This window comes from Pithys albifrons, chromosome 7 (assembly GCF_047495875.1).
Source record: "Pithys albifrons albifrons isolate INPA30051 chromosome 7, PitAlb_v1, whole genome shotgun sequence".
Classification (NCBI taxonomy): Eukaryota; Metazoa; Chordata; class Aves; order Passeriformes; family Thamnophilidae; genus Pithys; species Pithys albifrons.
This window is the reverse complement of record NC_092464.1, coordinates 43,886,690-43,910,619: the sequence shown is the minus strand read 5'-3', so window position 1 is coordinate 43,910,619 and position 23,930 is coordinate 43,886,690. Positions and strand designations below refer to the sequence as shown.

General features: G+C 41.3%; 1 protein-coding gene across 2 annotated transcripts in view; it reads left to right on the top strand.

The window, feature by feature from the left end:
- The window catches only part of CPNE4 (copine 4), a 215,669-nt gene that overhangs the window by 96,608 nt on the left and 95,131 nt on the right, over positions 1 to 23,930 (top strand). For both annotated transcript variants that reach the window (XM_071561211.1, XM_071561212.1), the window contains one exon: positions 11,230 to 11,409. In XM_071561211.1, the coding sequence (XP_071417312.1) occupies positions 11,230 to 11,409 (180 nt within the window). The remainder of the gene's footprint in view (positions 1 to 11,229; positions 11,410 to 23,930) is intronic.

Below are 23,930 nucleotides of genomic sequence, written 5' to 3'. Positions count from 1 at the left end.
ATCAGTTGTGTACTATTCCATGCCAGAATGTGTGCTTGGGAGTGTAACTGGGCTGAAAAACAAATAAGGTCATACTCTATTTTCCAGGGTGTTGTAGTAGTTCACAGAAAGACTTGCACTGCTGTTCTGGGTAGTGGATCAAGCTGTTGGGCCTCTGTGGTTGCAGTGAATGGCAACCCCATTGGTGAGCTTTGTAAAATGCATGTGTAAAAGGAAAAAAAAGAGTGAGAGTGGTTTATAATGGACTTGAATCACAACAAATCTGTTATTTTTCTAGGCAGTCCTTCGAACACATGGTCCAGATTCCCCAGTTGTGTGGGAAGACTCAAGCTGGTTTAAATTGGCCTTGTAAGTTGTTACTTCTGGTATAGGAATTCAGGAAAGCCTGGTAAAACAGTGTATAACTTGTGTAATAGTACATTGCCTTCCTGTTGCCAATGCCTCCATGATATAATTGATTTACCAGTTGAATTTCAACATTAGAAATAATTTGTTAAATCTCTAATTATAAGCACTTCATTAGAAAATTAATTTCTTAAACTAACAACTTGGCTAGGCCTGTATCAGTTGACATAGTTCATTAACCCATCTGAGAATCTATATTGGTTATGCTTAACGTACCTGAGTGTATGAGGCAGGAAAACTTTCTTGGTATAAATAAATTATCAAAATACTATTTACAGTCAGTTAATTAAAGAGCAAATTACTGAGGCAGCATAGATTTCTTGTGCAGTATGATGTAGCCATACTGATACTCAGTGAGCAAAGGATCCTGTCATCACCTAATGTTTCACTGTTCTCAGTTACCTGTAAGTTCCTGAGAAACTGTATGATGACAGATTTCTCTCCTGATCAATCCTGTGCTACCCTGAACACTCCTAAAGGTCTCTTTGCAGGCTTAACTGCTGCTCAGCAGCACCAAACACCTGCCCTGGCACTGCAGCACATCTGTCAGTCTGCTAATCCTTTTGCCCTCTAGGACATCAGGAAAGGAAGAAACACATCTGTAAATGTAGAAGCCCAGTGCCCAGGATGTCGTATTACCTAAAAGTGGCAATACTAAAAATTAATTCTGGAAGTTAGTCTTGGAATAATGAAAGGTGGAATTAGCAAATAATTACTTTGCATCCTGATTGGAGTAAGTTTGAATTAGTATCTTTGTAGCCAAACGCTGCAGCAGAATCTGTGTGAGTAACAATATTCTGTTCATCAACTGAGGATTCCCAAGCAATGGCATTTGAAAAAACCAAATGTCACATACTTGGCACATTTTAAATCATAGTCCTTTGTAGCAATTTTTGTTGCTGTCATGCAGGCAAGGTCATGTATTGCATTGTGAATCAAAAGAATATTCAATGCCGAATTTCCTTTTAAAGTAAAGAAATTAGCTGGTCAGGAGATATTAAAATATGATGTGTATGGGGAAAAGTAGCAAAGTGTTTGATACATACCTTAACAAGAAGCTCTCCCTTCTTGCACAGAAATAACCAACAAAACCATGTTTCTCCCTACAAACGCAGTGAAATTGGAACTCCATCAGTGAGGACTATTCCCAAGACTCACTTTCTAATCTGTGAGGGAAACTGTGTGGAGAACATACAGCTGAAGAGCTTTCACATGGTTGCATAGTGCTCTGACTTTCTGATGGCTGCCAGGAACTGCACTGCTTGCTAGCAATTTGTGGCAAGTTGAAAGTGGATGTAAATGGTATATATGAATATTCTGTTACCACTTTGAGGGACTGGTTTTGTCCTCTACAGAAAGCTTATGTCCTCAAGGACAGGTGATTTAAGAAAATTCAGCTGAAGCTGTCAACATCAAATGAAGGTTGGGGAATAGTAAATGGCAGTCATCATAGTCTTTGAACGTCTGGGCTGTGTTTGGGATATAAATGAAAGAAAGATCTGGCATCCAGGCTTCAGGGCTCAGCTTGGAGGTAGCATTCAAGAGCCTTCAGTGAAACAGTTAATTTTGTGTTTTCTTACGCCAGTGTAATCACATCTGAGCAAGTTACAGCACCTTGTCCCATGAGTTGATGCAGGTCATTATCCACTTGTGCTGATGTTTGCCGAGCACTTGTTAAATATGCAGAGAGCACAGCACATGGATATCTTCTGCCACTGAGTCATTTCTGTGAGGTCTCTCTCTGTTACTTGTGGCTGGGTCAGGTTGTGTTGAGTACCTCAGAAGATGTACTCTTCATTACCAAAAATTCTAAAGCTGCCGATTTTATGTGGTTGTTAAGGCTGTGAGGGTCCAGAATAAGATAAAAGGCTTTGACATGAGTAATTTCATTTTCTGTCTGAACACTCTTAACAGGAGTAAGCATAACCATTGCTTGTCTCTGTTTAATGGCTCTGTAGGAGGTGAGCTGGTGCAGGGGAGAGAGCAGCACTCTTATTGCTGTCTGCTCCAAAACACAACTCCGTGCATGGCCATGGTCACTCTGGAAGGGGTGGCCTCCAGAGTATCAGCTCCTGCAGTGGCTTACCTTGTGCAGAGGGACCTCGAGGAGTTTGCTGGGCTTTCTCACTGTCATGTATGCATGTGCAGCTGCTCAGTCTTTTATAAACTTTGACTCAGTGTTCATTGGTTTCAGTCAGGTATTAAAGCAGAGAGGTAGCTCTTGAGCTGTTGTAATTTGGTGTACTGGCAGTAAAATCAGAGGGACAGTGGCAATTCACATTGCATAGAAATCTGCTCAAAACACTTTTGGAAGGAGTGCCTTTGAAAAGTCTCCTGTCAGTGACACTCTGATCACAGCATGTCATCAGCACAGAGACTCCCATGAGAACATGGAGCCATACAGTCCCCTCAGCTGATGAAGAGCATCACAGATCTGGCACAGCATTTACACTAAGGGCTACCTCCTGTTGGGGAGTGGTGGCTCTGCCTCACAGGGCAATAGCACTCCAAAGTGCTGTGTATACCTCAAGTTAGTTAAAATTATAAACACTGTTGTAAAAGTCAAAGTTCTGAAGCAACTGAAGTGTGAGTCTGAACTTTTGGGTGCCCAAGAGGGTATTACTGTGTTAGGTCACCTCTGAGTGATAGCTCATATCTAATTATGAGGACAATTTCATGGCTTAAGCAGGGATACAGACAAAGGGCTTTCACAAACCTTTCTGCTGAGGCATCAGCACTACCCTGGGTGCTGATAGTGGGGGCCAAAAGAGTTCCCTGAACACTGGAGGAGCCTAACCTGGAGGCTCCAGGTGAGGTAAATGCTTGTGCTGCTTTGCAGGAATTTCCACTGCTTGTCAAGAAGTTTCCCAAGGCTATTATGTATGCCTGATTTGATGCTCTCTCTTCAGACTTGTCCTTCTGATCTCTAGCAGGGCTTAAAATATTACACAGAAAAATTCAGAATTACAAGTATTCCCATGTTCAGTGTAAAATAATGTAAAATATCTTTTGCAAAAGACAGTTAGTACTATCTCACTACCTTATCATGGTTCTCTCACTGTTCATTCCAGTTAATCATTGTTCACTGGAAAGACTTTAATTTATGCTGCATTAATGATGTGCTCTAAAGAGACATGGGGTTTTTCAGGTTCACTGAAATGTTGTACAACTGGCTTTTCAAAACTGGCTTGAATATTCACAGTGCAGCAGGTGGTCCAAGAAGTATTGTCCTTTATAACCCAAGGTCAATGGATGTGAAAAAGCCTCATGTTTTATGTTTTTTACATACAGAAGAAATTCTGCACTTAGGCTCAGAGAAGCTGCAGCATCTATGCTTGTCATCAGGTAAAATTTTAGGGCTGGAGTTCTTTGCTATCCCATGCTTTATGTCCGGTCTAAACTCACAGGAGGCAAATTAAAATTGGCTCATGTTTCCCTCAGCATCCCTGAGCCTGGACTGACCAGGCTGTAAGTGAAAGTGCTTTCTTTGTAAGTGAAAGCATTTGCAGATGACACATTCTGGGGTTTCCTCCATTCCAGATGAGGAGCTTCTTCAGGTGGCAGGTCTCAGCTCAGCATTTCACCCACCCCTCTTCCCGTCAGTGCTTCCCCCTGAGGGGCAGAGGGGAAGAGCCAAAGCAGTGCCAGCAGCTGAGCTGGGGCAGGGACTGACCCAAAGACCAGGCCAAGGCAGGGGTCAGTCAGTGGTGTACGTGTGTGTGTGTGTGTGTGCAGTTGGGGCTCACTGGTCACCCAGCACAGTGTGACCCAGAGACACTGCCGTGCCTGTGTCCCTGTGTCCCTGCCTCTCCCTGGCCTTGCACACCCCATGGTGGTACTGGCACTGCTGTCACACACCATTCCCCTGCCACCAGCCCTGTGGCACTGCATCATGTGCCAAGCACACTGAAGATGGTACGTGGCATTTTAAGGCATTTCTTATGGTCAGGAAAGGTAAAGTCCTGTGGTGAGTCATGGCTGCGGTTTCTGTGGGAGGATGAGCAATTCTTAATATATAGAAAACAGAATGCAGAGGGAACTATTTGAATAGCCAGTAACCTGGTGGCTCAGATGGTCCCCAGAGGTGTGAGGGACCAAAGCTGGTGTTTCTGGTCTAAGTCAGACAGAGCTGAGGCCTCGGTCTGGTGTCCAGAAGGAACAGCTGGATTGTTTTCAAACCCTTCCAGGCAAAACCTTCATCAGACGTCTCTGGCTGACTTCTTGTTTAACCTAAGTTCATGTTCCAGTGGCACACTCTTTCCCTGTACAATGCCTGATCATCTCTGTGCTTTAAGGACACAACAGATATGACTCATTCCCTGTGATGCAACCACATGTGCTATGTCTATTTTTTTACTGGATCAGTATATATTTGATACACTGCAGTTTATCACTAGACAAAATTAGCTTTTTATTCTTCTATTAAAAATGTAAAAAATGGGGATTTATGGTTTAATTATTAAACATTTTATTATTTTAACATTATAGATTACATTAATTAACAATAATAGCATGTTAATATTTAATTTTTAAAATTTTAATATTTTAAAACACCCTTTATTATGTGGTGTTTTAAATATTCTGCATGTTTGGTTTTTGTTTTTTTTTTTAATTGGAAGGGCGTTTTTAAAATACTGTTTGTGGGAAATAGTGAGTCAGAATCTACCCAAGTTGTGTCAATGTCATCCAGCTGCAACTGTAACAGAGTCCTGGCAAAAGAGCTCTCCCAGAACTGACAAATGCAGCTGGAGTCCCATCAGTGCGTTACCAGCAAAACAGTGAGAGATCCATTACAGTCTCACAACAAGATAACAATCTTAATCTGTTTGCTTTCATTGCAGTGAGGAAAAGTTATCACTCCAGCCCAAAATATTTGGGTTTCCTGACAACAGGCTTAGAAGAATTGGTGTCTGCTAATTCCCGGAACTAATTGAATGAAATGAAGGTGTTTCTTTCCAGGAGAGAGGACACTAAAATCTGGTGGCTGGTGCATTTAGGAACAGTGTCACTGTGCATTAATGCATTAGTTGAGCACTTGCTTTTTGCTCTTGGATTTGAGCTTTCCTAAAGGACAGTGAGTGAGAGGGATACCTTTGCACTTTCCAGTGTCTTTATGCAGCCTAGAAAGCCCAGACTGACCAAGGAAATCAATGACAACAATCACACATGGTCTGAAAGCTAAAGGGAAGTGTTGTGGCTTTCTCAGAGGTCTCTTTTGTTCCAGAAAACTGGAACTTCCCTGGCTCTCAACCAGCTAGGGTCCTGATTTCATCATACTGGGGATTGAGTGTCACTCTTTCCAGTCTTGTGGAACTATGTCCCTATTCCCTGTTCCCATGATTTCCCTGGCACTGGTAGTTAGCCTGTATTGCACTCACAGGGCTTTTTCCACATTTTCTAACTGGGGAGGCTGGAGTTGCTCAGAGGGAGACTCTGAAAGCTGTACTGGCTTGGAGTCACTACAGGTCCTCAAGTGCAGATACTGAGTGACTGTGCAGTGACTGATACAGCTACATCATATTTTGTTTCTGATTGAATGACAGAAACTATATGCAAATACCTATCAACAATTACATTTCTCTCTCCTTTTAAGACCTAGAGCGTATTGACTCCATCTGGGAACTTCTCAAAGAATTTATGCATAATATATATAATAAATGATGTATTGCAGTTTGAGTACAGGGGTTTTACTCCATATCAGAGATGGATATATATTTCATAGAATGTTCTTCAGTTGGAAGGGACCCCCAAAGATCATCAGGTCCAACTCTTTAGTGACTGGCCCTCATGGGGATCAAACCCATGACCTTGGCATTATTAACCCCAGTCTTAGGAACCATGAGCAGCACTTTGAGCTGTTTGCCAACATTCCACTTAATGGGCAGTGAAAAGTAATTGAGAAAGTAAAAGTAATTAAGTAGAGGCCAGTAGGTGGCTCTGAACAGAGAAGTAGACTTTCTTAATGAAGAACTTTCCAACTCAGAAATAATAATGATTGTTTTAATGTAGTTTCAGTTGTTCAGACTGAAGCCACTTGGGGCCTGGGCTGTTTCTATACATTAATTTTCTAGTGCTGGAAAGCAGGTCTTCATGGGTGTGACTTAGAGGTTTACAAGCTAACTAATATTTTTATAGATACACAAATAAAAGAAACTAATTGCAAATAATTTTCAGACTGTTCACGTTAAATGCTTCTCTTCAAGCCAAAAGCAAAACGTTTCTGCTGACATGTAGAAAATGGTGCTCAGCTTTGAGCTCTACAGCTCAAAAAAATTGAAGACTTACTGGTTTCTTTCCACTGTTTTCAATCATCAATTAAATGGGAAACAAGGGCTATAAATAATGGCGACCTTTGCAATGACTTTTCATTTGTGGGATAGAAATGTGATGGTGTGAAAGCACTGTTAATAATAAGAAAATATATTAATAACTTCCTCAGGAACTACCAAGAAACGTGTTAATTGCTTTCTTCTTGGTATCACATTTTCCTGTAAGGTACTGAATCATGGAAATTTTCAGTCTTGTTAAAATTCAGATGACCTAAAAATAATGCTACCCCCTCATCTCTGTACTTTTTGTCATCTCACCTGACAAATGATTCTTCTTGATTTAATCAGCATTTTCTAATGACTTTTACTGAAAACACAGCCTGTTGGTTTTTGCTTGTTGGCCTATAAAATGGGTAGGGAACAGTGGGTTAATCTGTGGGACTAAGAACTTGCTAAAAATGTAGCAGCCACCAAAAGCACACTTTGGTCTGAGTAGTGTCACACACCCTCTCTGTTTAATGAAATTTGCATTGTTATGGCTCTTCGAGTAGATTTTTAAAAAACACTTAAGGAACTACAGCAACAGTATGAAGTTTCAGACCGTAGTTCTGTAGAACAAAGATCTGCCTTAGTTCATGAGACAACTGTATCATCATTGGCTATAGCATTGCCACTTGATCACTTGAAAGCCTTAGATACCAGGTGGCAGTAACCTTCTACATAATCCTTGGTCATCCTTCTATATGAAATAGCTTATACTTCATCTAATTTTGATAGAAGAAGAAAAAAGGTCTCCCTCAGACTGGTTCTTTTTCCTAAACTTCACTTTTCAACTAATGGTGGAAGATGGAGGGGAGATCCTCAGCCTGTATCTCAACTGCTGAATTATTTCTTTGTCAGTGAATTTTTTTCTGTTTTCTCACTGAAACTACCAGTTCTGCTAAGCTTACTGCTTTTCAGCAGCTCAAAGACTAAAAACATAAACAGCATAAGAAGTCTGAATTTTAGTATTTGTTTATCTGTCTTTTGAGCTTCCTTTAATTTGATGCTCTCTGACTGCAAAGATGGTTCTGCAGTTCCTCAGCAGTGATGGTGGGCAAACAGGGAAGCAGGCAAACATTTCTGCTAATTTCCCATCCATGTGAGGAGAAAGCAGCTTTCAGCTTTCAACTTCCTTCAGGTTTGACAAGAGGGTTCAGAAGGCCAAAAGCAAGAAGCCCTTTTCTTTGCTGTATTTTAATTCCTGCTGTTGAGACGGAGCTTTACGCTGTGGATGCCAACTTTGGTGTTTGTGTGTCATTCACAGTCCCCCAAGGGGAAGCTCACAGGGTGGCTGCATCCAGATGGGCCTGCCAAGTAATCCTGCCTGCCCAGCAGGGTGCCACCTTCTGTGAAGTGACAAGGGCCTAAAGAGATGAAGAGGGAAAGCAGCGTGAGTCCATCCCAGGAGGTGAAGATGCAAGTCCTTTTCTATGTATAAATTGTCCTTGAAGGGAAAGTGCAGGTAAAGCTGCACCATGAAGCAGATGTTCAGATCATGGTGTCAGATGAGCACTGCACTTTTTAAGGTCAGTTTTACTTCTTGACACTGCCCAAAGGTGCATGTAGCTGTCAACTCTTTCTTTTGAAAATTCATTCGGCTTTCATAAATTGGAGAAATTCCTTGTTCTAGCAAAGTCCAGAAATAACAGATGGCTCATATGTCAGGCATCAGCAAATCCTGAAGTTGTGGACATGACCCCTGTCCATGTCCTGTTGAAAATTCTACCTTCCCCAGGATTAGATTGCCCAAAGTTTGGTTTTTCTGCAACAGGATCAATGATGTAAGTTCCACCTGCTTGTAACATATTGTAACAGGTTTTTCTGTTGGTTTTCTTTTTAAGTGTCTGCAGCACTGTAGATCACGACCCCGTTGATGAATATCAGCATGAAACTGCACCCAGCAATAGTGTTCTCACCAGTTTCCATTAAGGTTTTATGCTCATCCAGCGTTTCTAAAGAGAGCATTAAGGCCTTAGAGTTGAATATGAGAGCAGGAATGCTCAAGAACCCCTAATTTGTGACAGAAGTGAAATGGAGGTTATACCTTGTGTTTATTCAGCATCTTCTAACCTGGAGTACTCCATGAGAGTCAGGGAATTTATTGAGCTGTTTCATTTGCCACTGCTTCTTCACCGTGATTCCCTCTGGCTGGTTATCAGTGCTTAGCCCTACTGCACAGTGATCAAAGTGGGGCATGGAGCAAGGCTGTCCATGCTGAGGACCCTGCCAGACCTTCTAGCCAAGCAGGGTGACTGTGAAAAACGCTGAGAAAGCAGACTGGAGACAGGGCAGACTGCCAGGGTTAGTGCTACTGCACGGTGCTGACGACTGAGGATTCTGTATTGCTTGTGGAGCTGTTGGCAGTGCCTCTTTCGATGTCCATTTGTCTCACGTAGTCCCCTGCTCTGACATGCTGGCTTGATGGATCAGCTCAATAATGTGGTAGGACTGGGGAAACTCAGTGAAATGGCTGTATTTCAGCACAGTGTCTGTCAGGGGAATGATGTCAGTCAGTCACAGGCTAGAAAAAGCAAACAGTGTCTTAGCACTGTGTGAGACTGAAATGCTTAACGTCCCTGTGTGCAGACCTGTGCCTCCGGTTTCAGGTGCTTCACTCCCTTGAATGGTCATGTATTTAACCTGTGTTGGGCACAAGTGTAAATCCTGTGGTATTTCCAGCGGAAAACCCTTTCCCCGTATTCCAGCAGCAAAGAGTTGAGGTAAAACAATAACAGAAACTTCAGTTGCTTCTTGAGGAGATCTGCTGTACCAATGAAGCAATTAAAATGATGCCATAGCTGTTTATGCTCGTTATAAGAGTTTATACAAGGAATGAGTTTCAGAGATCGCTGTGGCTGTGAAGAAGGATTTAAAACTGATCATTTGAATTATTGGGTCTACTGATGCACTATTTATGAGATGACCACTCTTCTTCAAGTGAATTAAATCACTTTCCACTTAAAAGAGATCTCAAGGATGTTCCATTGAACTGGTTAGTCATCTGACATACGAAATGTTCCATGTTGTAGCAGTAACGTTGATTTGAAGTCATACTGATTGCAAGTTGAGATAACAAAAAAATGTTGAGATAGACCAGCATGTCAATGAAGGTAGCTGGTATCTTCTCTCACATTATTTTATTCTTATTATGCTTTGCATCACTATTATCAAAACCATAATATTTATCTAGTCTAAGCAAAGAGAGTAAGAATTTATGAGTAAGGCTGTTTTCATTCCTGTGGTGGCCCCATCTTGGCATGGAGCACATTGGCACAGCTGTGTGAGAAGACAGCAATGGTAGCATTGGCTTGCACCTTTTCAAGGACTGGTAGCATCTGTTTGATGATTAGCTGAAGGATTTCAGCTGTCAGAGCTGTCAATCTGACACTTTGATGAGCACTAAAATACATCTGTGCTACCAGGAACTGTTCATTTTTTCCCCATGCTTTTGCTTTGCTTGACTCTTTGTGTCCTTGCCGATAACTACCAGCAAGGCTAATGCATTATGAACTCTGAACAGTGAAGAAAGCGGCTGTCATTTTTTGCAGAACAGATATTCCTGATCGGGAATCAGACAAAGGATCTCATCACTCTTCCTCTGAGCAATTTAATTTGTCTGTTCCATGGTGCACCGGCCACCTCTTGTCTAGTGACTGATGTGCCCAAGTCCTACTTCATTCAGGATCAGTTCCTTTAATCTTACAGAATTATTAAGTTTTTTTTTTCTGTGCCAGGGCAAAGAGAGTGGAAAAAAGGAAATTGCTTCATTGCTTACAGTCTCACCAATGATGTTTCATAATGAAAAGTAGCAAAGGCCTGCTTCAAAAATAGGAAATATTTTAAGAGAACTAGAAAGTACTCTATGAGCACTTTTTAAAAGAAATAGCTATATAGGTTTGATGATGTTTCTTTAACAGTTTTAAGGCTCAGAGGCAAGGAAAAGCACTACATAATCCATCAGATTCTTTTGGTCCAACTCAGTCAGATGAAAAAATTGATGTATTTTTTAAGAAAAGCTGTTGCTGTTGATCCTGCTCTCCACTTCTTAATCAGGCAAATCGTCCAAAATGACTAATTACCAGGGGCTTGGCTTGCTTTTCCACTTAGTTTGATAAAACTGTATCGCTCTGCTGCTGTTTTGTGGTGATGGATGGGTACTGCTGGAGATGTAAATTTATAGTTACTCTCTGATTTATTTCCCAGTTATTAGTCTAACCCAAGACAGTCATTTTGCCTGTGCACAACTCCTGACTCTGCCACCAGCTTGATCGGGTATATACCTGAGGTGAGGCAGTCACTGCTTACACTGTGCCCCATGTTCCTCCAGTGTCTGCCAAAGACTGACTGGAAGGGAGAGGGAAGGGACATTGGCCTTATCTTGTGCTGGTGCTCAGCCCTGCACAGAAATGGCCTGTCAGTCCTGATGAATGAGAAAAGCATGTTTGAGAAGCTCATGGTAGTCTGTCACTGGTAGAAAGAGAAACCACTCACATGACCTGTTTTTCTTTGGCAGGTTGACAGGACAGAAGTGATTCGGACCTGTATAAATCCTGTCTTCTCCAAGCTGTTCACAGTCGACTTCTACTTTGAGGAGGTGCAGCGGCTGAGGTTTGAAGTCCATGACATCAGCAGCAACCACAATGGGCTGAAGGAAGCAGATTTTCTTGGTGGCATGGAGTGCACTCTTGGACAAGTAGGTATCGCTGCCTTTTCCCGCCTTTAACCCTCTTCTTTTGTGTATGTATGAAATACATTGCTCTGTTGAATGATGAGTGAGATTTGTCATTCATGACAAAATTCTTTATCAGTGCTTTGAACAGGATAATTAAGAAGTTCTGCTGGCTTGATTTGCTGCTGTAGTACAGCTTCAAGTGAACCTGTGCTTATAGGAAACAGAGCATCAGTGATTGGCCTTGGACAGCAAAAGCCCATGCCTATTAGATGCTGTTGGAAAATAGATGTTGGACAGCAAAAGCCCATGCCTATTAGATGCTGTTGGAAAATAGATGTTGGACAGCAAAAGCCCATGCCTATTAGATGCTGTTGGAAAATAGATGTTGGACAGCAAAAGCCCATGCCTATTAGATGCTGTTGGAAAATAGATGTTGGACAGCAAAAGCCCGTGCCTATTAGATGGTGTTGGTTTGGGAGAAAGTTATTGTTCCTAATATTATATGGGGTTTAAAGCCAGTTCCAAGTCCAAGGAACACTTAAAAGTACAGTTTATTCACACAGAGTAGTGCCTGGTGATGTGGCAAATAGAGTGATAGGGTTGGATTCATTTCTCTGACTCTCAGTCATCCAAAAGTTTGGTGTCTAGATTAAGTTACTTTTCTGATTTCCATCTTTGGTTCAGTGGAGAGAAACAGACAGTTCCAACTGTTGGTTCATTCTACCTGAGACAGCCATCACAGATTAGGATAAATCATCTTCAGGAGATACCTGTCTTTCCTCATCAGTTGGCAGGAGAAGTCAGGCTGCTGGCTTAGGGTAGATACCAAACTTTCTAGATTACTGAGTTTAAGGGTGATGAGTTGTATCCACAGGATCGATATCTAGAGGCCATCAGAGCCAGGCCTGTGGTGCATTCTCACACTGCAGTGTCCCAGGTATCACAGCTTGGTCCTAATTGGCAGAGTTTTTGTCATGCAGGGTTTCATAACACAGGTTTCTGCCTTATTCGTAATTTCAATGCCAAGGATGGTCTCAGTTTCACTGGACTGAGTGTGAATTTGCTCTCCCTGCCTTGGTAGCTTGTGTGATGAGAGCAGGCAGTGCTTTTGTTTAGGTTATCCTTTGCAGTGCTTCCACATAAGTTTGTACTCTGAACAGGGTAGCTTGCCATGGAAGGTGCTGCAAAGCTTTTGTTTCCTGTTTTCTCACCTTTTGTCGCTCCTGCCTCAGCCCCGCCACACATGAATCACTTTGGTTTTCTTCCCAGAGCTGCTGGGCCAAACATACTGACTGAGGGAGAGCCTTCTCAGTGAGATAAATAATATGAAACATATGCATTCACTAAATTGAAAGCTTAATTTGATGATATTTAGGATATTTACAGTGGGCTGTAAAGTCTGTTCCTTTTGACAGAATTCTTATGTCTTAGTCAATGAAAATAGACTATCCTATAACACCAAAGAGAATGGGAAACAAAGAAAAGTGTTATTATAACATTCTTCTCACTTAATTAGCTTGATAATGAAGGGAGGGGAAAATGTCATTGCTGCTGCCTGTAGCATAGACGTCTTTGTAATGATTTGATCTCTATAAATAGCACACAGCTGGTTTGCAGTGTAATTTTAATGGTAACCAAGAAAAAATAATAACAGTGTGAATTCTGTTCACAGTAATGTAGCCTGGAGACTCTGATCTCATATTTAGACTTTTTTTTGTGGTGTTCGCTCCCCTCCTTTTCTAGTTTTTAACTCATATAATTCCTCAACTGATTTAACCCCCCAAAATTGTAGCACTGGAATTATCATCCAAATAAAGCCTTTATGAGGAGTGTAATATTGAAAATCCTAAAGCACGGGCTGTACATACAGAGCTTACACTCATGCTTGGCTGTTTGGTGTAATTGCAGCATTTTTTTCATGAAGATAATAGAGACATGTCTTTTCTTGGGACAATTTTGACATTAATTTGTTGTTCTACATCACTTTAATGCCTGAATAAGACAGGATCTTGTTTAAGAGTGTGTGTCTGCCTCTCAATTCACTTTCCCAGTGCAAGTAGGTCTTATCTGAGATGTCCAGGAATGCTGCAGATTTTTAGGCATGGTCTGAAAGACTATGATTCCCTTCCCACCCCTCCATAAAAGGGCCAGCTTCTGTACTCTCTTCTAGGTGATCTGTAAGAGATTCACTGCTACCTGTACCTGTTTGTAGATCATCACTTAGATGTGTAATAAACCTACATGTTTGCCCAAATCATGTAGCACTCCTACTTAAAATTAACAGGAATGATAAATGCTGTGAAAGGCAGTAGCGTAGTTACACAGTAAGCTGACAGAATAGAGTGAGTTTTCTCTTTCTTGTGATCTAAATCCTACCTATCCTACCCAATTGGTACAAGTGTGTAACCGTAGGGAGGCGGGTTTTTGGACCTGAGAGACGACTTCACAGAAGTTAGCAGCAACAGGCTCCTTTATTCTCCCCCACACACACTAATATACATCTTTAAGACTGTAACCTTCCGCAGGTGCTGACACTTTGGCACTCATTATTGGCTAACAATGTTGTTTATGTTACAAAGCTCTTCATAATTGGCTGACCATGCACATCTGCTGAGAAAGTCGCCAGCAGCCATTTCTGATCTCATTAATTAGTTCTTAAGGCTACAGCACTAATTTACATAGGCAGTTCAGCATATGGCTTGCTTTCTAGGTGAAATACTATATAAAATTCCAACACAAGTGTGTTGGAAATTTGAGGTCTTGGATATGCATTCATTTGGAAGGTGTCAGTAATCTCTCAAATGCTCAAATCATCTGTGTTCCAAGAAAGTCATGAGAGCAGTGGCTTGTAGGCTGTTAGATCCTGAACCATAAACTGTCTGGTGACATCCCCCTGGATTTTCAGCAAGACTTATTTTTAATGCTCTTGCCAAAACAAGTCAATTCTGTGTCTCTCCTCATAAATACTGTGTTTAACAGCATCCTGGCATGCAGTAAGTTGTACCTGGATGTGAAGAGTAAACACATCGACAGGCATTTCCTGTGCCACAGCATTTAAACAGAGTAGAACAAATGGTTGTGGATAGATACCTGCTGGGTATAATGAAGAAAACATCATAGAGACATCCTTAAAGTGATTTGTCTTCTCCATCATGGTCGAAAGTTGCCTTTTCAAATAAAACAATGGCAGATTATCTCTTCAAGGGTTTGACAGGAGGAGGTTTAGTGGGGCAAATTTTTTGTGGGTTTTTAAGTACTAAAAGTCTGTTCCTTCCATTCAGAAGGGCTCTTTCTGCATTCATGTTTCCAGCTTCTTGAGTGTCCCAGTAATGAGCAGATTAAGAAATATGTTCTGTACAGTTGTAATGATAGCCAGATGAAAAACACCCTAAAATACTACAGAAGGTATTTAAGTTGAAAGTGAAAATAAATTCTCCTCAGTTAGCAGCATAATCTTAAAATAATGGTCTACAATTTCATGTAGTTTATAAAATGGAGTTTCTTAAGGGAATTTAGTCAAGAAATGTACCATGCTCCAAGCAATTAAGCTGTCTATGCTGCATTGTTTAAATAAAGTGATATTGTTAAATGGTAGGTTAAAGTGCATAAATAAAATCCATACATTTTAAAATTATGTTACTACTTTTCATTTTAGATTTAATTTCTAAGTGACTGCATAAAACTAATATCTAATGATCCTGGGTTTTAACGAGTTGTAGAGCCATATGGTAGCTCTTTAAGCAAGGAACCTACACTGTGTTGTGCTTGTAACCTCACAAAGATTATTCTTAATCAGAAGCATATTTGTAAAATCAGATTCATAGAATCCCAGAAGGGTTTTTGGTGGAAGGGGCCTAAAGACCATCTAATGTGTTAGTGCCTTCATATGTTCTGAGCCTCTAAAGCTCTCCTATTGGAAGTTTTGCTTTTATATTCCATAAAATTTATAGAGCATTAAAATCGCATCATTTAGTACAGTAAGGGCTCAAACTTTCTAATAGCCAAAGTTAACTTCTTAACCACACAGCAGTGAAGCATCAGAAAGATGCCTTAGACAGATATTTTCCCTCTGAAGTTCCACCCTGAAGTCTTTGTCTGTTCTTTAAGAACTCACAAAAATTGTTTTAATGAATAATCATTTTCTAATGAGAACTGAAGAAACTCATGTTGCCAAGACATTCTTAATTACTGCTCAGCTGTGCCTGCAACACCATTAAATTATGGGAATCAGGAAAGTTGTTATTTCTTAAATGCTGTGAACCATCCTGGGATGGTTTGTGGGCTGGGTTATTCCCTGTGACATGTTCTGTGGAAATAGCCTTTGTGGCTTTTCTTTCAGTACTTACCATGGCTGGTCTTTGTCATTTTCAATTTTGGGATTCTATTCCTTGTTTAGCTTCTTTAAGTGTTAAAATATTGTTATTCCCTTACTAGCTCAACTAGCAGCAGAAGAAAACTGAAGAGATGTAAATCTTTTCCTGTCAAGAACCTTTTCAAGTATTATTTTGAGATTTAGTATTACCCATACACACATTTGTGTACAAATTAGGTTGAAAATCTTCCTTCTCAGTAATGAGTATAATTGTTTCTTGTGTGCTTTTGATGGTATATGCCATTAGCAGATTATGCACTTGAAAATCCTGCCTGATTATTAGTTCAGTTTCAGCCACTGCAAATCCCCTTGCTCTTAAATTAGAGAAAGGCTAAAAGAGCCATGATTGCACCTGAATTAATTAAGCTGAAGTAGTCTGTATCAGAATATTTGTTTAATAGACTGTCAACTGCTTCTGTGGGGCAAAAGACACTGCACCAGTTTTTTCACAGTATTTGAATTCCTAAATCTCATTAGGTGTCTGTGTGCCTCCTTAGGCATCCAGATACCTTTAAACACTTGGCCTTTGATGTCCTCCAAATGAAGTTGCTCTATTCATTAGTGGGGTGAATAATGTACTTTATTAGATGGGAATGTCATTTTCTGCGAGGGCTGACTCAGAGCACGAGCAAATCCCAAGTGCAGTGCTCTCCCCAACTTTGCCAAACCCTCTCAGAACCTCAGTTTCCCCAGGAAACTCTCTGTTTGCCATTGCAGCACGGTCTCTGAAGCTGTAAGATGTTCAGTTCCAGATGAATCTTGCCAAAGTTAATAGAATTACTTGTACAGTTTGTACTGCTTTGTTTTTGCCTGCTTTATCTTTTTGTATGAGTTACTGTAGCAGTCTTTAGAAAAGCAATTTAGAATTTAGTTTGCTATTATAATGAGTTATTATTATGATGAGTTCTAAAAGCACTGTTTCTCTGCATACTAATTAAATTCACTTTTTATGCTATTGATAAGCTATCTCCTATAATAACATTATGCCTCTTTTGACAGGGATATCTTTTTTCTGTTTCGATTTCTGTTTTTGTTCTGTGTGGATTGACTATTTTCAGTTACAGGTCTTTCACAAAGGCAGGGAGAGGTATCATTCAGCTGTAAATAGACTGTGAGCTGAACAGTGCTATGGTGAACAAAAGAAATCTTGAAGAGGGGTGAGTGTGGTACAGAAAGACTCGTATGTACCCAGAGGATGATTATAGCACAAAAATTGGCTCTACCAAGAAACAAGAATTCTGTGAGCAGTTAGACAGAATGAAACGTCCTTCACTGCGGTCATGTACATCTGAACTGGTTCTCTTGAAGGAATTTCTTGGTATCTGTGACTCATTCCCCCAGACTATTTTCCATGAGAGTGAAGTAAGGTCACTGGCATTGCCTACTATCTGGTCTCTCCTCTTGCTCAAATGTGCTGGACGCACATGTGACTGTCTGCCACCATCCAAGAAAAATACCTGGTGGGTTCAGAAGCAGCTGGGGGGCAGAGAGCAAGGCAAACATAGGCATATCAGAGTTGTACAAATCTTGCTTTGGCAAAAAAACAGGCTAAAGATGAATGTGTGAAGAATGAGAGAGAGTTTTTGCACTGTGGGCCAGAGCTACTTCAGTTCTGCTGCCTATGCTTGAATTAGTCTTTTATTATTTACCTACACAGGTCAAATGTCATTAGGGTCTGACATTTTATTTGTGGGTGTTTAGAAGCTTGCAGTATGTGACTTGAATAGATTATAGTAAGAGTACGCTAATATTTTAATTTACAAAGCCTCAAGATTCATTTGACAAATATTAAATTTCTAGTCATTTGTCTGGTCATTGGTTGGGAAGATACAAATTGAAATTGGGCCTAGGGCAGGAGGAAAAAGTAATGCTTGTTGAGTTAGAAAATGTATCAAGCCACAGAGCTGATTAGAGATCGACATCTGCAGGAAGGCACTTAGGTGTCTAGTGAAGAATTTGCAGATTTTTGGAAGGTGTGCTGGTTTTGGTTCTGATAGAGTTTATTTTTTTCAATAGCAGCTTGAAGGGGGCTCTGCTGTGAATTTGTGCTAAGGGTGTTGACAGTGCTGGGATGCTTTTTTTATTGCTGAGCAGCATTTACATAGAGTCAAGGTGTTTCCTGCTTCTCATCCCATCCCACCAGAGAGTGGGCTTGGGGTGCACGAGAAGTTGTAAGGAGACACAACTGAGACAGCTGAGCCCATTAAGCAAAGGGATATTCCATATCACACATGGGGTGTTGTGCTCAGCATGTAAAACTGGTGGAAGAAAAAGGAAGGGGGGAGATTCAGAGTGATGGTGCTTTGTCTTCCCCAATAACTGCCAGGTGTGATGGAGCCCTGCTTTTCTGGAGGCAAGTGAACTGACTGCTTTGCCTATGAAACTGTCTTTGTTTAAACCCAGGAGTTTTTCTCACTGTTAATCTTCTGATTCTCTCCCCCATGTCGTTGGGGTGGAGCAAACAAGTGACTGTGTGGGGCTTAGCTGCTGGCTGGGGTTAAACCACAACTTAAGCACTAGTGAAAGATTCGACAGAGACATTTGGTTTTGAAAGAGCATGATCACTACTTTCTTTTCCTTGAGATATCACCATGGGTCTAGGGGATGGTGTTTGCTGGGAGTTTCCTTCTCCAGACACTTGAATGCATTTCATCATGAAGATTCAGTCTGCATAAAAGGCATTTGGATCAAGGGGAAAATGCTACTAAAATGGGACTAGGGTGCTCTTTGCAGTCCTGAAGAGAGATAGGTTGGCTGGAAGAAAATTAAGCAACTGTGCAAGTCCCTGTAAGAGCAATAACACATATGGGAGAAGTAGTCACTGTCTATAACTCCCTGAAGGGAAGTTCTAGCAAGGTGGGGGTTGGTCTCTTCTCCCAGGCACTCAGCAATAGGACAAGGGGGCACGGGCTCAAGCTCTGCCACGGGAAATTTAAGTTGGAGATCAGAAAAAAATTCCAGAGAGAATAATCCAGGCATTGGAATGGGCTGCCCAGAGAGGTGGTGGATTCCCCATCCCTGGAGGTTTTTAAACTGAGTTTGGATGTGGCACTGAGTGCCATGATCTGGTAAACGGACTGGAGTTGGACCAAGGGTTGGACTGGATGATCTCAGAGGTCTTTTCCAACCCAATCGATTCTATGATTCTATGATTCCATGAATGAACACAGAGGTGCTTGGAAATCAGAGCTATTTGTCTGGCTATCTCTGCTGGCAAGGATACAAAGACTTTTTCAAGTTGTGCACTGTGGAGGGAAAATTGTGCTTAACCAGGCTGTCTAAATAACCAAATTTGGGGTTCCTGTAAGAAAGTCCCATGTGCAGAAGAGGCCAGTCTGAATATAGAATTTGAGACACTTGGCCTTTGGCACCTTTAAAGCTGAGTAAATGCTGTTGAAATAACTTGGTTAAAAAGTTGTGTTTAAATCTTGTTAGCTTGATTTATGAACATTGATAATTCTGTATGATATTACTTAAAGTTATCCCTACATTTGGTTAAGAAAGGACCACATAGAGAAATATATTTTAGAAGTTTCCTAAACAAGGCAGGTAAAATGGATCATTACATTTTACAGCTCATCTGGCACAGCACTGATTAGTCACGACTCAGGCATAGGAGAGAGCAAACCGTCAGAGTCCTTGTCTCTGAGTGACTGCTGAGCAGTGCATGGTACACAGCTGGTGTCAGTACCTTGGTGCTTTCCCCTAGTCCTGCATCTGGTCATACTTTTAAAATAATTTTTTAAAACAGCAAAGCATCTTTTATATATTTTAAATTGGAAATAGGACCAAATGGTGGTGTGAATCCAGATTTCATTACAGCAGTGTTGAGTATCTCCCCAGATCTGTCCTTAACCTTTATGGGGCTTGTCCGTAATCAGGCAAATTAAGACCATCTTCAAGGGAATTTCCCATCCCCATCTTACCACAGAACTGACAGCCCTTAGCACTGCAGACTGGAAAACTAGTCAAGAGGATGCTCTGTTGAGATGATTGCATAGTTTACAAGTAGGGATAACTTTATGTGCACGTCCTTCTTCTCAGAATAGCAACTTTAACATTCTGTTCCTATTTCCACATCCTGAAAATATATTCAGTATGATATGTTTTTTGGACATGTGGCACTCCTAGACCAGAACTGGGTAGTAGTTTGTATGTGTCTGTAGCTGCAAATGAACTTCACTTCTCTTAGTCTCAGCCCTGAAATCTCTTGAAGTTTTGCCCTTGTAAAAGCCCCACCCTGAGCACCAGAAGGGCTGCTGTGGTTTAGCCCTAGCTCAGCACCTGCAAGCACCACTCACACACACCTTGCCCTGCCCCTGCCCCAGTGGGGAAGAGACTCAGGAAGTAAAGATAAACAAAAATAAACAGGCAAACATCGTGGGTTGAGATAAGAATGGTTTAATAATTAAAAAATTGAAATATGATTATTGAGATGATAATAATAGCTGTAATGAAAAGAAGAGAGAGTGCAATAAAACCCAAGAGAAACAAGTGGTGCATAATACAATGGCCCACCATTTGCTGGGTGATTCCCAGCCCATCCCTTACGAGGGACTGACAGCTCTCAGCCAACACTTCCCAGCTTTTCTACTGAACAGAGGGTGTTCTGTGCTATGAAATATCACCTTGGCAAGTTCAGGGCAGCTGTCCTGGCCAGCCTTCCTCCTGGGTTTTATGCGCCTCCTCACTGGCCAAGCATGGGAAATGGAAAAGCTCTTGATTTCGGGTAAGCAGTACTTAGCAACAACCAAAACATCAGTGTGTTATCAGCTTTATTCTCATACTAAATCCCAAACACAGTCCTGTACCAGCTACTAAGAAGAAAATTTACTCTGTTCCAGCTTCAGACAGGACAGGTTTCTACATCCATTTGCTCACTGGCTGGTGTGGTAATTTTGGCTTTAGTGTCAGCCAGACCTCAGCTAGGCCTCAATTCAGCAGGCCCAGGGATGTGACATAGATTAGAAGGGACAAGCATCACCTGACTTAAGCAACCAAAGAGGTATTTCATATCATCTGACGTCATCAAGAAGTATAAAAAGAGATGGAGGTGAAGCTTCTGTCTCTTTTGGTCTTTGCCTCAGCCCCATGAGGACACACTGTCTCTGCCGAGATCAGGCCTTGCTGCCATCCCTGCTGTGTTATCCAGGGAGGGGAACATTGTCCTGTTAATTTTTCTCCTCTCTTGCTGGGAGTTTCCTCTGGAAGAGTTTTTGGGAGGTTTTGTGGGGTTTGGGTGTTTGGAATCTGTATTATTGAGTTGGGTGATTCGGTAATTATTGTTGTTAGTTTGTTTTTTCTCACATTTATAGATACATGTATTATATTGTACTATGTTTTTAATTGTTTTGTATAATATAAGAAGCTTGCTACTTCGGGTTTTGAGGGTTTTTCCCCTCCCTCCACTTCCCTTGGTTGGGGAGGATGGGACCCTTTCTGTCTGTGTTGGCCTGTTGGCATTTTGCCGGCTCAACCTAACACAGTTGGTCATGTTTCTGATGAAATGTTTGTGAAAATGCATGTTCTAGCAATATAAATGAGATTTACTGGGGCTGAACTGGACGCTACTGTTTGTGTTTTAGAAAGAAGAGACATTTACTTTCTGCACTTCTTCACATCAGTTTTGGATAAACCCCTTTTTTCTGTGAAGCTGAAGCAAGTTTTTGAAATTGGGGTCAAACCAAAGATTCATGAGATATGAAAGCCCTGTAGTCAATTGCCTTCTAGTGAGACATCTTGCCAGTTCAGCCACCTCTGTAACTCTGAACTCAGACTAATGCTCCCTAGCCCTTGAGTTACCATTGTTTAGGACTTGCTGTCTGACAGTCAGACCAGGAAATGCTTTTTATGAGAATGTTCAGAAGATTTACACTGATATCTTAACAAAAAAATATGATAGATATTTGATGGAGGTTTCCATAGAAAGAGTGCTAACCAAGAGACCTGGTTTGCACAGTGCATGAGCAAAAACGGCAATTTACTGCTATGGAAAAGAGATGCCTTGATGGTTATTGCAGTACAACCTGAGGCAACAATAATGGCACATTGTTGCCAGATGGAGGATTCATTTTGCTGGCCATTTAATTAACAACTGGTAAATGGTTGCACCCAAATACACATATTTACATATGCAAAGTGCTTGCTGTGTCACAGTGATGTTAATGGCTTAGAGAGCAAGTGTTATTAATACAGTCCACTAATGAGAGTGTCAGAATAAATTATCTTCTCTGGAACTGCAAGCTGCCTATCTGCCACCTGCATGGATGCTCCCGGGCTCCAGGTGTCTGTCTGCAGGTGCCTCTGGAAGGCTGTGCCCCTTCTGAGAACTGCAAAGGGAGCTGCAAAGGCATGGATGGTCTAGGGGGGAGGCTGGCTGCACCTCCCATCCGAGTTCTAGCTCATACCATGGCTGTATCTATGTGAGATATTTGAAGAGGTTTCTCGTAATCAATACCACAGCTTTCAGTGGAACAGCGTCATGTATTTTACATTTAGCTGTGCATCTCGGGGAGGGAGGAGAGGTCATGGAGGGGAATGGGCCCTGCTCCCCAGCTGACATAATTCATTGGCTGGTTGGTGCTCAACCCATAGTTTAAAGATATATTAAAAATAATCTGTCATATTTCTGTATTACCTGCCATCTGAGAATCTCAAACAAGTTTTTTTTTAAATTGCAGCTCACCATTCACAGGAGTGCAATGACATATGCTTGAACCTGTTTAGCTGGCAAGAAAGGGATGTGTGGTTAACTTAAGGGGTCACAGCAAACAGCATTTCCAAGATGCTAGGCAAGAAAAAGGACTTCTGAATCCTGGCAGTACTGCTCATCTTACTTGTATTCCTGTCTGTCAGCACCACTGATCAACACTAGTGTTGAAATCCAGAATTTAATTTGGAAAACTGAGTGAGATGACTGCAAATTGCTTTATGGAAGGCAGTCCAAAAAGAAGCGTTAAATTATTCACTTGAGTAATAGCCAGATGTAAAAGTGCAGAGTAAGAACCAGCTGGCAATCTGAAATGGTCATAAAATGAACATTAGTTAACAGTATCATCATGTTCTTAAAATAAGTCAAATGCAATTCTGGAGTGTGTCAGCCTTGCAAGGAGAAGCTCTCCCTGCATAGGAAGGACCAGGACTATTATGCCAAATTTTGAGCATTATTTTAAGAGTGTCTGTAGGCCAATCCAATGAAGGTTCATCAGAGAACAGACAGAATGGTTTGAAGGCTAGAAAATTTGGTCAAAAAGGAAAGATATGATACACTCAGGTTTTGTACTGAAGAGGACTATGGAGAGTCTTCAAATATAAAGATAACCTGAAAGACAATGAGAAAAAGATTGTTTTGCTTATTCATGGTTCATTAGACAGAAATAATGGACTTAAACTGCAGACAATTGGATTAGCTGTTACGAAAATATATTTACAGTAAGGATAATGAATACAGTAGTAAATTTCCAGGGGAGGGTGTTTGCCTCTGCCTCTGGCTTTCTTTCAAAATTAGACACACATCTGTCAGGTGTAGCTGCAGTGGAAATGAGGAGCTGGACACAGTGATTCTGGATGTGCTGTCCAGCCATGTGATGGTTCTCCTGTCTCGTATTTAAAGCCTCTTTAAAACTTGCCTCTCATTTGCTGCTTCCATCAAGGCCAGAGCTGAGGATAACCTGAGGTGCTGGTTGTGCTTTTCTGTTCAGTTCAGCCAGTTTATGGGCAGGACAATCACGTTTGCCCATAGTGAGGTTTGGCCAAAGTCCACATTCCATTCACTGCAGTGTCGCAGCACCTTCCCGGCCTCTCTGCAGCCTTGGAGTACTCACCCTCCTCCGGCTCTGGCCAGCACTTACCCGTGTGGTTATTGCTGAAATGTGTGTGCTGCCAGGGCTCTAATGAAGGGCCTGGAACTGTTCTTCTCACTTCATGGTTGCCTTTCTTTTACAACTAATAACTTGGCATAGTTTTGCTGATAAGTCTATCCTATGAAGTTGTCCAAGTGTCTCCAAGCAATGCTGGATGCAGAAAGGACTATTTCTGGTATAAAAGCCACTTTCAAAGGGTTAAGATATTTCCTAGGACACAATCAGCCTTTGCTCAGTATCTGCACAACACAATCCTAGTACAGTTTTGTCACAGTAAAAATAATGTTGTGATTTCTAAGCTGTGTTTT